A 15,021-nucleotide genomic window follows, 5' to 3' on the forward strand; every position below is an offset into this window, starting at 1 on the left:
ATTAATATATCACTGAGTACAAATATTGTGACTCAATGAGCAGCATTGTACTCAGTTTTAGTTGTTACTTATTTTTGCAAAATTTACATCTCAATTGATCACTAACAGAGAAGACCATGAATTATGGATTATGTGAGGTTTGGGGAGCTTTGGCTCCCTCCATTAGCATCAATGCTTTAGGCTCTCTTCTGTTCTGTTCTGCCATAGGGAGGAGCCAGAACAATATGTTCAGTTCCTTGATTGCAATTTCCCATTATGTTTCTGTGAGGAGTTCGAGTGGAACACATATAGGGTTCCGGCGGCTACTCAACCACAACAAAACATATTGTCAAATAAAAACCTTCATATAGAAGTTATAACACCCAACTCATTACTAAATTGTGTCTTTGAATCACAATACATGCACCACAGTCGATCAATCAAATGAATCAATCCAGCAACATGTCTGCTTCTAATAGTTATATGTTCGGCCTTATTGTTAGTTTAAACTAACTCTGGCTAATTAGGCTAATAATGTTTACAACAATCCCGGAAGTAGCTAGTTCACATCAACAGAGCTCGAAGCTGTCGCTCCGCATTATTGATATCTAACCTCATGTTTAAGCGGCTGACAATAGCTGCAGGACTCACATTTTCAACATAACACCTTTCGACAATCCTTCTAATCACCTTTACTTGCTCAAGTGAAGTTCCTGCAGCAGTCACAGTGTTTCCCTGTTCATTCACACGCAAATGTCAAAAAAATAAAAAACTGAATTCTTAGTATATAGGTGTGAGGTGCGAAGACAAGAAAAATGAGTGCATAATGAAGATCATAAGTAGACATGAACTTTGACCCTTACATTAACATACAGACCAACATTCAGCAGGCGTGAAAAGTCCTGCATCCAGATTATGTAGTTAGCAGAGACAATTAACCATGGTAAGTACCTAATAGAATGTGAAGATAAGGATATGCTATTTATCTTTAGGATTCTTATCTTTACTACCTTTAAGCATTCCAGGAATCTGGTCTGCCGTTTAACAAATCGCTCCTGAAAGGAAAAAAGAGAGATTAGACAAGATGAGAACGGAGCTTTTCTTTAAACTGCAGCTTCTATTACAAAGAGAAGAAGGGTGTTATATATGCAGCATGGCACTGAACCATCATGGAGTTGCTATGCAGCAGAGCACTTACGTCGTGAAGGCTCATAATATTCCCATACTAACATGTTTGGCTAAAACATAATTCTCAAGTCCAAAACTTTCTAATCACCAAACTAAATACAATGATCTAATCAAAACGCATCCATGAATGCACGACTAAAGGAAAGGCTGAAATGTTATGTTTTTAGTAAGTTGAGCAAAAGATTTGAAAGACAGCAGCTAATTAAGAAAAATGAAATTACTCACCCTCTTGATCCCATGTATTGCAGCAAGCCCATCTTCTTGATACCCAGTTTTGATGTGGTCATGAACCATATCGCCATTCAGTATGTCAATTACCTGAAATCAAAACGTTATGCACTTGTATCGGAAAAAGAAAGAGTGCGGTTATTGAGACCTCCAAACGTTATTCTCAGTATACCTCTCATGTTATTTACACCTTCTTTTTAATTTTAACTACAAGCATTTGCTCACTATACCTCCTTTCAAATTCCTAAAATAACCTTAGGTATGTTATTCACATATATCTTAATAATTTACTCATTATACCTCTTATTTATTCTCTATACCTCTCATTCTTATAATTTTTTTTCTTTTTGCATGCTATCATTGAGACCTCTATTCTTTGATTTTTTATTTTTTTTCATTCAAACCTCTTTCACGACCTCAATTCCTTGATATTTTATTTCCCATAGAATGTCACCAAACCTCCATTAGTTGATCAATTTGTAAGAATTTTTTTTCAATGACGTCAATTTTTCTCTTAAAAATCAAATAACACAAAGTATTGGTTTCAAAAACTTATATTTACCAGCCAAGTACCGTCTCTCTTTATAAGTGAGAGGTCGTGAGTTCGACTCACAGTAGACTCGTTATAGCATATTAGTTGTTTATCTGAGAAAAAAAAACTTATATTTACCAACAAGAAAATATTCTAACATAAATAGCTTTTCTTTTTCTATTTTACTTGTGCTAAACAACGATCAAGGATAACAATTGTATACTATGTATGTTCTTTTTTTTTCCCTCTATTTTATGTATATCATGAAATTATTTCAATAGTTATTTAATTTTTCATTATCGATTTGTTTTTGCATATATATTCTTTCACCTTGTATATATATGCTTTCAACATGTATGATAGTAGAAAATTTTATGTCACACGGTCGATATTGATCATAGTTTTAGCTTTAATTAAATATATATATATATATATGTAGTAAAATTTAGAAAATTGTAAATTAGAAATTAAAAATATATAAGAAAATAATAAAGAATACAATCAAGTAATTATCAAATTGGAAAGTCTAGAGAGAATAAATATACTTATTTTTGTATAAAAATTGTCTTTAATAGTCATTACGTAAGAGGAGATAATTGTCATTCAATAACTCATAACAAAGGGAGGTCAAGTGAGCAAATTTGGAGGTCCTAATAGCCGCACTTAAGGAGAAATTTTTCTATGCTACGGGAGGACCACGTCAGCATGTCTAGTACGTGGTCCTCCTTGACCAATACAAAGCTGCCACGTGTTATTTTTAACACGTCATAACAAAGTATAAAATTTACCACATTCAACTAAAGTAAAACCAAACAATATCGACAAGGGTAAAAAAAATAATAATTCAGATCCCCGTTGGCTATTTAGTTGAATTGGGAATGGAGCTAGGTCGAAATGAGTACTGGTATCGGATCTCTCTTGGTATCAGGCTCATTCTTAGGGGGTGTATTGTATATGGAATTAGTGGAAGTTTTAAAGAAGTCTATGGAATTTGAAAGTCTAGGTGTATTTAATACAGACTTTTAAAAATCAATCAGAATCTGGGTGTATTCAACTAGATTTTAAAAAATCATTATGAATTCCACCAAAGTTTAGGGGTATTCAATTAAGACTTTTTAAAATGAATAGAAGTTCAGATGTATTCAAAATATCATTCATACTTATGAAATTAATAACTCATAGATAATTGTGGACTTTGTAGTGTAAATTACACACACCAAACTCCAATATTTTTCCATCCATTAGAGCAAAGATTTGGAAAAATCTACGATCAGTGGCGGAACCAGGATTGCACAATGGGTATGGCTAATTTTGTATGGACAAAAAAAATTTTGTTTGAGGTTTGTATCTAACACAATCTAAGTATCTAACACAATCTAACATATAGAATAGAGTGCTAATTTTAACGAAGCTGAAACAAACAAAGCACTTACCAAATCACTTCAATCTTCGGCTCTTCGCCAGAAAGCCAGATTATCCTCTACGTAGAGTACTGCACTACTGCGTAGCCGTGGAACAAACCCGAGTGCATTCTACACTATAAAGTACGGCAAGAGTCAACAAACCCTTAACAAAATAATCCCAAATTCCCAATCCTCCACAAAGTTCAATCAACAAACTAATCCTAATCGACCAATCCTTAAGAGATCATACCTGCAGATTTCTCGCGCCAGTCAAACTCGGTGGGAAGATCATTCGTCAGAAGGATCGGAGCCTTGTTAGCGGCAGCCGGTAGCCGAAGTCGACGCAGACGACCCTTCTTCTTAAGCCCGAGGAAATTCCGGCGAAACTCCTTAGGACTGAGATCGGAGAACGTCGCTTTGAAGTTCGAGAAGTGAGTCAAGTGACGCTCCGCGAGTTCGTGTGGAGGAGCTCGTCCTCCTCGGCGGTGCCTGATACGACTTGTCTGGTCACCGCATCGCCGGCGTCGGTTACGGTGGAGGGCTGGAGGCGACGACGGAGGAGAGGAGGAGAAGGAGAGAAAGCAGGAGGAGGAGAGCGACAGAGAGTGATTATGAATGATAAGACTGCGGTTTTGTTTGAGGGATTGAGAAATGGGTTAATTTGGGTTATGGGCTATTTGAAATTTAGTGGGTTAATTTGGGCTGTGGCCTAGCCTGTGGGCTATTTGTTTTTAATGGGCTAATTCTGGGTATGGCTAATACTCCTATAGGCAAATATATATGCATCAGCTGTTGATGCAGCTAATTTTGGGTATGGCTATAGCCCTGATAGCCACAAGAATGCTTCCACCACTGTCTACGATAGATTTTCTCTTTATATGTGAATAAGTTGATCCTACGATACATCATCTTTTTTTTCTTCTTTTTTATAATATTTTGTGCTATCAACGATCTATTCTACCTATTATTTTCAATGTTTTTTGAATGTTAACATTTTGTTGTCTTTCAATTGTAATGCTTGGAACCCTCGATAACCTAAATATTATCTACATGATCATATATTATTATATTTGCGTACATGAATTAAACTTGTGAACAGCTAATGTCCCACTTTAGAACATGTGTCTTTGGTACAAGTATGTGTGTTGTTAAGTTAATATAACAACTGTATGCATCGAAATTAGATAGATGAGCACTAAACTTATAATCGGTGTTATTATGTGTTTGTCATTACATCTTTATTTATTTATTTTTCTTTCCTGTAATTCTGTAAGTATTGAGAAATCTACAGAAGTCATTCATATGAAATCTGTAGATTTCAGAAATCAGTGAAAGTCTGTGATTAAAAATCGATGGTTTTAAGAAATCAGTGAAAGTCTATGAACTTTTCAAAGAGTCTATAGACTTTTCAAAAAGTTAGTTGATGAAAATAAGTCTGTATGAATCCAAATACAATACACCCCCTTTAGAGACCAATTGACACTCCAATAGAAAGAAATTGCTTTAAAAACCTTCTGATATATGTAGGTTTCTTCATTGGCATGTAAATTTTTACTCAAATCATCAAGTTCATCAATATATTTGGGATGTTTGAATGATTATTTAGCAAACTCGATTTCAAGACAAGATCTGGAAAATAAACTATCGGATAATAACACAACATATGCGATACAAATGGTGAAGAATTTGAATGTAGCAAGGGAGATCTGATACCAATGCTATGCTACAGAGACGCATTATAAGATCAGCATCTTTGAAGACAACGATTTTGGAGATATAGAAGAAGATGGTGGACGATCCCTGCTCCATTCATTTAACCCTTGACTCTTTCTGCTCAATTTGGTCAGAGTTTTGAACAACCACCAGACTTTGAGAGTCTTCCACATTATCCTCAGAAACAATAGTACAGACCAGAGACTTGCATATGGACTTTCACCACTCAAAATGAGTCCGATACCAAGGGAGATTTGATACCAATAACATACTCTCTTCGACCTCCATTCCCAATTCAACGAAGCCAACGGGAATCTGAATTATTATTATTTTTACCTTTGTCGACATTGTTTGGTTTTATTTTAGTTAAATGCGGTAAATTTTATACTTTGTTATGACGTGTTAAAAAAATAGCACGTGGCGGCTTTGTATTGGTCAGGAAGGACCACTAGACATGCTGGCGTGGTCCTCCCGTAGCATAGAAAAATTTAAGAAGCAAGATAATAATTAACCGAAAACAAAATAGCAGTTTTCTAAAACAAAGCTTGCACTTAAGAAGAAAAAGTATGCAGTTTGCTAAACAAAATAGCAACATAAATCTAATTTCATATGTCAAAAGCTTGCATTAAAATGTTGAATCAACCGAAAACAAAGACGTTTGATTACTATTCTCCCCTAAAATTCTGTTTACATGACGTTTGCCCTCTTAGATTACAGATTGCAGTCAATGGCGGATAACAAACACCTAATGTAAATATCCGTAGGTTTGGGGAGAGCATACTAGCAATGGGTCAAAAATTGTTCAAGTGAGAGTAAAGGTGGCCGTGTAAACTTTAGCATTGTGAATCCAATCTGGAATACTAGTACATATAAAAATTATTTTACAGGCTATTTCATCCAGAGAGAATTAGAGTGAAAGAAACAAAAAGAAAAGAAAAGGCATACTAGAACAGAAAAAAGAAACGTTTAGACATTATTTACAGGCTATTTCTTCCAGAGAATTACAGTAACGAAAACGAAAAGAAAAAGAAAAGGCATACCACATATGTGGGAACAGTAGTTTTGGAGAGCAGCACAATAACCTCGCGAGCCCTGTGAATGATACCTGGATCTTTGGTTATTGGAGTGGTTGAGACAGTCATGTAAAGCTCAGCCTGATCATAATTTTTTTTAGGGTTACCACCAGAGAATCTTACAATAAGTGGCATCAGAATTAACAAGGGTCTTAGCATATATATACCAGATTGAGTTTGTAAGAAATTCCATGCTCTTGTAAAGCCGCTTCCACCTCCGGCCAAGCATTCGTCAACTTCGGTACTGCACAAAACAATATACACTAGTCAGATATGTGGAGAGCAGAGTTTTATTTAAAGAAATGACTTACTGTGGAATCGGGAGAATGACTCAGTGAAGGAGGTGACTTCGATTGTGTCGCCAGACTTTTCCAACTCCATGTGGTCGGAGTTAGGACACAGCTCCTCCGATTTGTGACCGGCGCTGATCTCCATCTTCACTTGCCGTTTGCTTTCTAAGGTTTGATGAGGAGGTAAATTGTAGCTTATGGATTGGGCCTTGTGCTCGCAATTTCTTTAAAAACAAACAGTTTGTTTTGAAGATTTCCTAAGCACACCAGGAAAAAAGTCCCTCGATGATTTTATTGGTCAAGGCGTTAGAGCAGAAGAATTCAGAGGTGAGAATGGAGAGGAAGCTTGAAGCTTTGCACATTTGAATTGTTGTGATGCAATGGATTGTATGATGGTATCAGACTAGAATAGTAGTACTCTAATAATTAGATGCAGACACAGGCGTTGCATGTAGTAAGGATGTTCATGCTGTGGCTAAAAATTGAAGTTTGACTACATCAATGAGTACAAATATTGTGACTCAATCAGCAGCATTGTAATTGCCCTAGTAGCTAGAATTCATCTTTTCTTTAATAACTATGCAAAAAAATGATTTCCATTACTTTCATTATGATAACATGTTACAAAATTTTGTCACAATCAAGCTATGAGAATGATCAGGGTCTAGGCTAAAGAGGATATATGGTATCAAACACGACCCTTGCAAACATATGCCGAATCTCTGGCAGGCTCCCCTGAGCTAATGACTCGTAGTCAATCTTGCTGCTTTGCTTTGCCACAGACCCCAACTCCCCACCCACCTTTACACAGTTGAAAATCCGAGAGACCCTCAAAGATAATCCCCATGGTATAAATACCTGCAGAAAATTGAGATTGAATAAAATAAAGCTTGGGCTTTACGGTTTCTCCTTGAACTGAGGTTAAATGCAAAGACGATGATATATAGACAATCAGGAGGGGGAAAAAGTCACACTGACCAGATCAGAAAACGGTGCTTGTGGGTACGCTGCCATGGCCTCTGAGACAATTTGCGCATCAGTCATGTGATCGATTGCCCGCCTAAAAGATGCCTCAAGATCCCTAATCTCTTTAGTATATGCTCCAGAGTCCAATCTCTGAGGTTCTAATAGTTCATGAAAGCTAACTTCATGGGGTTTAGTGATAGTCCTGGCTATCTCCACTGCTTCCAACATATCTCCACCATTGTGAACAGCAAGGGTAAATGCAGCAACCACCAACGCATCTCGAGGTTGTTCAGAGAGTGCTGTGTGGAATGCTAAGATTGCAATCCTGAAATTATAAACTTGTGATGAGTCTCGTTCCCTAGGTCAAAGTTGCAATGATCTTGCAAGTATTTTAAATTCTCACATGTACACGAGAAACATGCAATTCAATCTTCTTGCATCACTGTCAGATCAAACTTGTTTTATTAAGCATTCTATTTACCCTAACATCTTACCATAAGCTACTGTGGCACGGCTTGTCAGGTGCAAGAAGTTTATCTAAGTTAGAAAAAAGGGACTGCAAGTGAAAACCAGAAAACAAATAAGTCACACCTTTGTACGCCAACAAAATTTCAAATATAATCAGCTCTTTTATAACAGATTAACAGTGCAACAAATAAATGAATGATGACAAAATGACAATTACCAAAAGCATATTAGACCTTTTGTCACGTCTTCGAAAACCATGGCGAACAAAATATGCTGCCTGCAATATGAAAATGTATTGAAACCTGTAATACTGTGTTGACAAGTAAGAGCCTTATTTTGAATTTAAATAACCCACACCTGGATGGGTAGAAGTAGTTCCAGAAGTCCAAATTTCCATAATAATCGGAGAGAAGCCTCAGCAGAACCATATGCCATCATGTAATTCATTTCCATGAGGATCCTTCCCTGAAGCACGAAGGAAGTACTGAATGAGTAATTCAACTTGAATGCCAGGGAAATGATAAGGTCAAAGTGCTCCTGAACTACCTTATCAAGCCTAACAATTGAGTAGGATAAATTTTTAATTGAATCAGCTGTTTCCTTCGAAATACGGAACCCCAAACGAGCAGCAATTCTTATGGCACGAAGAATGCGAGCTGTACAGTAATTGGAATCTGATATTAGTGTCTCATAAAGAAAAAGAAAAAAAAAGACAGAAAAGTGTCCAGCATGTGCACATGAGGGGTGAATCCTGGGAAAAAATAAACAGAGCTTAGAGATATCAATGCATAGAAACATATAAAACTGCAAACATTAGCTCACCACAATCCTCTCGAAATGAAGTATTTGCTGGTATAACAGTTTGGACCTAGGCCAACAGAAGATGATATGAGGACAATAGATTTTTCAGCTAGTATTAGAAACCTAAACTTCTAAGAATACAAGCACACCTTAGCATTTTTAAGATCTTCTATTCCTCCCAAGTAGTCATACACTATCCTTTCATAAGGATCAAACATCAATCTGCAATAGATGAAGAAGACTATAAGAGATAAGAAAAGAAAGGAGGAGTGAAACTGCATCTTCCAAGTGAAAATGGTTTGATAAACAACCCGTTAATTGTAAAGTCACGCTTCAAACAATTGCTCCAACGCATAAAATCCTTGTCATCACAGTGTACGGGCTTTTTAATATCACTACTTGAGTTCCTACCATGACTTCGTGCGCTGATGCTAAAACTGGACACCTAATTTGAACACAAGCATTAACATTAGATTAGAACTCTGTGTGTGTGTGTGTGTGTGTGTCTGTGCATGTTTGTACAAGTCCATGCAATCAAGTTTATAACACTTGAAATTGTGAATGATTTTATTTGAGTTTGATGGTTCAGGAGACAAAGACCGGGTTACCTTGTAGTTATTTACCCTGACCTTACCCTATATATAAGTAAAATTTCTATTAATGCATATACACAACTGCGATTTGAACATTTACAACAAAATAACCCACCTCCACTACCGTATCGCCAACATGCACATGACATATAGGAAACCGCCTTCCAACTACTTCACACCAAGAAAACGTTCTTGTCACCTGAAAACATCATTTGCAGATACTACAAGCTAGAACATATGACATCAAAACCCACTTCCAAATAACGTTTCACAGCATTACCTCTCTCAATTCAGCTGAAGTCAAAATATCAAAGTCCTTCGGCGTGCGCTTCAAGATAAGATCCCTTACGCAACCTCCTACAAGGTACACCTCATACCCTGCAACAGAAAACACAAAACTGACAACATCAAAAACTCGTGCCAATACAATCCCAAACATCACAACACCATTTAAACACAATGACAATGCTCACCCTTTCGCTTCAGCCCATTTAAAACCTTTCGGATAGGCTTGTCAATCATAGAACTACTAATCCCAAGCTCTTTCGAATTCAGCTTCTTCCACTGCAGTGCCTTGCCATCTCCTCCTTCATTTTCACAAAACTAAACGTTAAGATTCACAACCCCATCTAAAACTTCCAAATAACAATACCCAAATCAGAAACAACGAGCTTCGAAAACTTGCTTGAATTGTTGTCCTTAGAACAACCCTCTTGCTCATCAATCGCCTCCATCGCCGAAACCAAATTCAATTGTACCTGAATTGAATCGACCCAGAAGATATCATATGAGACCCAGTACAGGAATTCATTGCCCAAATGCAGAATTTACCTTGCCAACGCATTGAAACGTGGGAGTGCGGAGGCTGAAACTGGGTCGGCAAGCGAAGCTTAAGCTTGAAATCGCCATTGGTGAGGGTTTTAGATGCAGAGCTTAAGCTTAAACCCTGGGTTTAGGGTTTTAGGAAATATAGGGACACAAACAACTGTCTGAGCTTCGGTCACTGGAAGTGTTTCGAGACGCAAGAAGATCAAGTTTGGATGAGCTGGGCTTAATGGACCAGTACTCATTGGGCTCAGTCCAGCAGTTTTGGGCCAGTTCCCCTATGACTAAGTTTTTTTTTTTTTTTTTTCTTCTATACAATGAGCGAAAAACATCAATAATAACCTAATTCATGAAAATGAAAATTAAGAACCGGCAGGACATATACATGTACACAATTGATACATGGATGCCATTTTTTTTTTTTCAAGGCCAAGTTTCTGAACTTCAACCATCCTCGGGTTTTAGGAGTAATTATTGTGTGGTTTGGGCCGGGACTACTATGTATTTGTAGTTCCAGTAAGTAGAATGCCGCCATTTTAAGGGACAAAATAAGGAAAACGAGACAACATTAAGATAGGGCTATATGGATCCATTAAAATGTAAAAAGTTATATACACGCAGTTAATCGGAACTACTGAATAACTTTTCTTGAAAGAGAAGAATTGGGGTGGTGGGACGAAATGATAAGAGATTCCTCTGGTACAAGGTATATAGATTCTAACATAAAAACACCATATAATGACTACTCTCTAGCAAGATAAATGAAGTATGTTGGTATAAGGATTATTGGCTATCCCTTTTATGATCAAAACATAAAACACAAGACACAAGCTATTTTATATATCCTGATGGTGGATATCACAAGTGAAAAATGAAGACTTGACAAGATCACATGTGCCTAGGTAACTGGTGCATATGCATCTGATGCTTTTCATTGAGAATTCTACATATCTTGATGGTAAGGATATCACAAGTGAAGAATGAAGACCTACCAAGATCTCATGTTCATCAGGTAGTTCATGCATATGCATCTCATGTTTTTCACTGAGAATGGCAGCTTTGCTTGTCATCCTAGATCGGATGATACCTCTTGGTATATCTGTCCTAATCTATTGGGTCTATATGTATGCATGTCTAAATGCTTTTGTTATTTGTGTATCATTAGTTTGAATTCCCCTGTTTGAATTTAAATCCCCTTTAGCAAAACATTTGTCGTTGCCTTGGTGCTTCAAGTCAGTCTAAGGTTGTGTAGTGTTTCCAACCCGTGACCACATGACTAGAGCTTAGAGGCTCCAGCTAGGTTTGTGATACGCAAACTAATATATTAGCTGGCTCTTTGTTTTTATCTCATGTACATCAAGTAGTTCATGCATGTGCATCACATTCATTCAGGATGGCAGCTCTGCTTGCTATCCAGATTTGGTGGATACCCCTGTTGTATCTATCCTAATCTCTGAGTCTGACTTCGTGCAGATTTAAATGGTTTTGCTTCAGTTTTTCAAGTATTTGAATTTCAAATCTCTTTTAACAAAACATTTTTCATCGTGCTTGAGCTCCAAGTTAGTATAGGGTTGTGTTGTTCTTCCAACCCATGAGCACATGACTAAAGCACTTTTAGGCAGCTCCTTTTTCAGTCTAGCTGGGTTTTGTGATACACAAACCAAGTCAGCTGCTGAGCCATGTGATGCACCGCCCAAGCTATCAGCTGACCTATGTGTTCTCATATAGGAATAGGTTTTGTTGTGTCTCCTTCATTCACAAAACCTTTTGTTTCTTTCTTATTGGATCATTATCATATAAGAGAGTTGTGTTTGTCTTTACTCTCTTGGAGCCTTTTGTTTGTCCTTTGGCCCTCTCACTTTATGAGTTTGGACAAGGACTAAAGTCCAAAAGTTGCCTTCCATTTTGGTAAACGTGCATGCTCTCCTTTAGCTTGCACTTTGCCTATATATATGGAGCAAATCTCTTCTTGCTCCTTGGTTGTTCAAGATGTAGTTTTCTACATAGTTTTAGCTGGGTATAGGTTTTACCTTGCATTGCTCATTTGCCTCTAAGTCTTCCCTTGGTCATTGTAAATCTTAGAGCAAGAGCAAGAGCAAAAACTCTTTTCATAAACCCATTAGCATTCTACATATCATGAGTGATGGTAGTGCAGCAACCCCAGAAGTACTCAAGAAGGATCAGTTGATCGAGGAGAGCTGAGTTCTAGAGAGTCAGTTAAAGGTGTTAGCTGAGGTCTAAAGAATCCCTCTAATTAAGATAGCTGAGTTCTGAGTTGAGTATTCTGAGAAGTGTTCAAGAAGAATCAGTTAAAGGCGTCAGCTGAGTTCTGAGTTGAAACTTCTTCTTATACATTCATATGTAAACACTTGATAGACAAGAGAGGTAGGTCTAGACTAGTAGGTAGACTAGGCAGGATAGCAAGTCGTTGTTGTATCCCTAGAACTATAATCTTGTGAGGAGTGAGGTGAGTCACTCAGAGACATGAGAGATAGATCTAGACTAGTGAGTAGACTAGGCAGGATTGCAAATCGTCGTTGTATCCCTAGACTATAATCTTGTAAGAAGTGAGTTTTACATAGTGGAAAGGTTTGTCCCTTAAGAGTTAGGGGCACGCAGTTTTTCTCCCTGGTGCAGGGTTTCTGCGAATAAAAAACGTACTGGTGTTATTTCTTTTACTTTCCAGTACTTGTTCTTTTATTTATTACTACGTCTCCCTGTTATCAGGATAGCTAAATGTTTGTTATCCTTATAAACGGAATTAGACGAAAAAGTAATAAAGGCCTGTTCACCCCCTTTGGACCTTCAAAGTACATTTCATGATATCAATGATTCATTGTCGAAGGCTTCCATGATTCCTTATTTATTTATTTTTAACCAAAAAGAAGAATAATTCATCAATTGTGATGATAATTATTCCTAACACTTACGTTTTAGTCAGAGAGAACGAGTACAGAAACACCAGGGGCAGGGGACCCAACAAAAAAAAGAAGAAAAGCCTAATTGGGTGGAGGCAGACGATTATGATGTTATAGTCTTATACAGATGAAGCTAGGCATGCAAAGTTGGTTTTAGCTGTGTGGCGTTGCAATGTTGCATATCACATCGCCCGGTTTACCCATATACGGCTGAGAATGATATCTAAAGCCCCATTGCTATCAATGCAATTTGCAACATACTCGATCGTTCTATTCCATCGTCATCCAGATCATGTCGATCTCTTTGATTTTAAGTTGTTGGATTTCGATCGCTTCGACGATTTATATATGCTTGTCTACAATCTCAGACGAGTCTCTGTTTACGCGTAGCCAACAGTAGCAGCAGCAGCCTGATCATCGTCCTCATGCATGCAATTTGAAGCTAATTCTGAGGTCATTCACTGCAGCCTGAAAGTGATTTGACCACCAAAAACCCCATTACAACGTACCTGGATCTTGTATAGATATATTACGTACTTGAAAGCAAGTTCCACCTACTGCCTATGTAATAAAGTCGATCTATCGCACTATCCGAATGGAAATTAGTTCGGACTAGACGTTGCAATGGATCGATACAGAAACTAATTTCGTGATGATTTTTAGTCGATCGATTTATTCCTGTGGTCACTAGTGATTGTTCGTTGGTTTATGTAGAATCGCATATAAGTTTTTCATCATACTATTTAGTGGAGAAATGAGTAGTCCTTCTGTCCTTGCATTTGATCATACTGTATTTATGAAATGCTTCTAGCTAGGAGGCATTTTTTCAAACATAATAGACGTATTTCTCTGAATAATTAAGAACATCAAAGACAGTACGTGATAGTCTAACATTTATTTACTGAAATTGGAGGGAATGGCTAAAATCTATATATTATTAGTGGGAGATGTGGTGCATATTAGCATATAGGTACATTCATAATCAACTGCCGCAGAATTGAGGGAGGTCTAACTACATGTTTTGAAGGTATGAACCAAACCTCCCTTTCATGAAAGCATATTTCACCTACTGGAAGAGAAGATCATGTCATTGCGTGACTTCATATCAGATATCTCATTCCCTACCAGCAGGCCATTATCTAATTCAATCAACTGCCGCAGAATTAGGAAGCAATTGCTTTTATAATTAGGATTAGACCCTGGTTAATCTGCTCATGATATGACTAACGTACTGGAATCAATTTTCAAATCCAGGCGTACGTGCACAAAAATTTCCAAATAGATCTGATAAGAAGCAACCATTCTTTTCGTTTGGTTAGTCGTATAGATGTGAGAGTGAGAGACAAAAAATAATGTCATGCATGAAGGCCAGCACAGTGCAAAATATTTCTCCTTGGCGGAAAGATGATTGATGAACACCAATAAGGACACCTGTGAAGCTTGATTTTCATGATAATACATAACAGGCTTGATGTCGATTTTTCCTCATATATCTTGTACGTCTTAGATTCTTAATTAATTTTCACTTTTCTCACAGGTCCCCCAAATTTTGCTCATGACTAGCTAATCTTTTTCACATTTTATTTATCACCTAGCTAGCTCATTATTTTTTCAACAAAAACACGAGAGTATTGCTAATGAATAGCAAAAAAAGTTCTGTATATATTTGACTAGCTATATGGATAGATCATTCATGTCTGAACGAATGCAATTCGTATATTTGATCCGGAGAGGTTTCCTAAGTTGTAGATTGAGGTATATATATTTTCTTCAAACACCAATCTATTTTGTTGAAGATAACAAAAATATTGAGGACTTACGAATACAAGAAAATATCAAAAGATGCAAAATGACAGAGATCGATAGAAGCATGCTGCAGGTACGGTGCAACATTGTGAAACACGCACAGCACAGGAGGTGCATGCATATATTGCTTCAAATGTTCCGGTGCGCGCTCTAGAAATTAAGCCATCTAGCTGAGCTTTTATCAATCATTCTTCTCAAATGTTCTGTCTTATCTTTCACCAAATCAAGAGCAACATTC

At 37.2% G+C, this 15,021-nt stretch overlaps 2 protein-coding genes across 2 annotated transcripts; both read right to left on the reverse strand.

Annotated features, from left to right (window-relative positions):
- Positions 1-543: 543 nt before the first annotated feature.
- On the reverse strand, positions 544-6,551 carry LOC101313698 (KRR1 small subunit processome component homolog). Its single transcript, XM_004298487.1, has 7 exons — positions 6,428-6,551; positions 6,284-6,360; positions 6,084-6,197; positions 1,393-1,485; positions 990-1,034; positions 843-881; positions 544-714 (listed from the first exon to the last, which is right to left on the reverse strand). Exons 1-7 carry the CDS (start codon positions 6,549-6,551, stop codon positions 544-546), a joined length of 663 nt encoding a protein of 220 aa, XP_004298535.1.
- Positions 6,552-6,974: 423 nt separating this feature from the next.
- Positions 6,975-10,143, reverse strand: LOC101314744. Its single transcript, XM_004297454.1, has 14 exons — positions 10,057-10,143; positions 9,920-9,992; positions 9,708-9,818; positions 9,515-9,612; positions 9,350-9,433; positions 8,953-9,086; positions 8,791-8,863; positions 8,663-8,708; positions 8,387-8,496; positions 8,198-8,305; positions 8,058-8,117; positions 7,867-7,928; positions 7,385-7,697; positions 6,975-7,264 (listed from the first exon to the last, which is right to left on the reverse strand). The coding sequence occupies exons 1-14, from the start codon at positions 10,141-10,143 to the stop codon at positions 7,076-7,078; spliced, it is 1,548 nt and encodes a 515-aa protein (XP_004297502.1). The 3' UTR covers positions 6,975-7,075.
- Positions 10,144-15,021: the final 4,878 nt, after the last annotated feature.

Source organism: Fragaria vesca, linkage group LG4 (assembly GCF_000184155.1).
Source record: "Fragaria vesca subsp. vesca linkage group LG4, FraVesHawaii_1.0, whole genome shotgun sequence".
In the NCBI taxonomy this organism is placed as follows: Eukaryota; Viridiplantae; Streptophyta; class Magnoliopsida; order Rosales; family Rosaceae; genus Fragaria; species Fragaria vesca.

Bases quoted from the DNA above. Each gene is read 5' to 3' on its own strand.
- LOC101314744 (XM_004297454.1), bottom strand. From the start codon at position 10,143: ATGGCGATTTCAAGCTTAAGCTTCGCTTGCCGACCCAGTTTCAGCCTC. The intron at 8,709-8,790 runs GTGTGCTTGTAT...CTGTTGGCCTAG, and splicing joins AAGATCTTAAAAATGCTAAG to GTCCAAACTGTTATACCAGC. The intron at 8,306-8,386 runs GTAGTTCAGGAG...TTCGTGCTTCAG, and splicing joins CAATTGTTAGGCTTGATAAG to GGAAGGATCCTCATGGAAAT.
- LOC101313698 (XM_004298487.1), bottom strand. From the start codon at position 6,551: ATGGAGATCAGCGCCGGTCACAAATCGGAGGAGCTGTGTCCTAACTCC. The intron at 6,198-6,283 runs GTATATATATGC...AATTATGATCAG, and splicing joins TTTCTTACAAACTCAATCTG to GCTGAGCTTTACATGACTGT. The intron at 1,035-1,392 runs GTGAGTAATTTC...TTTTCCTTTCAG, and splicing joins CAATACATGGGATCAAGAGG to GAGCGATTTGTTAAACGGCA.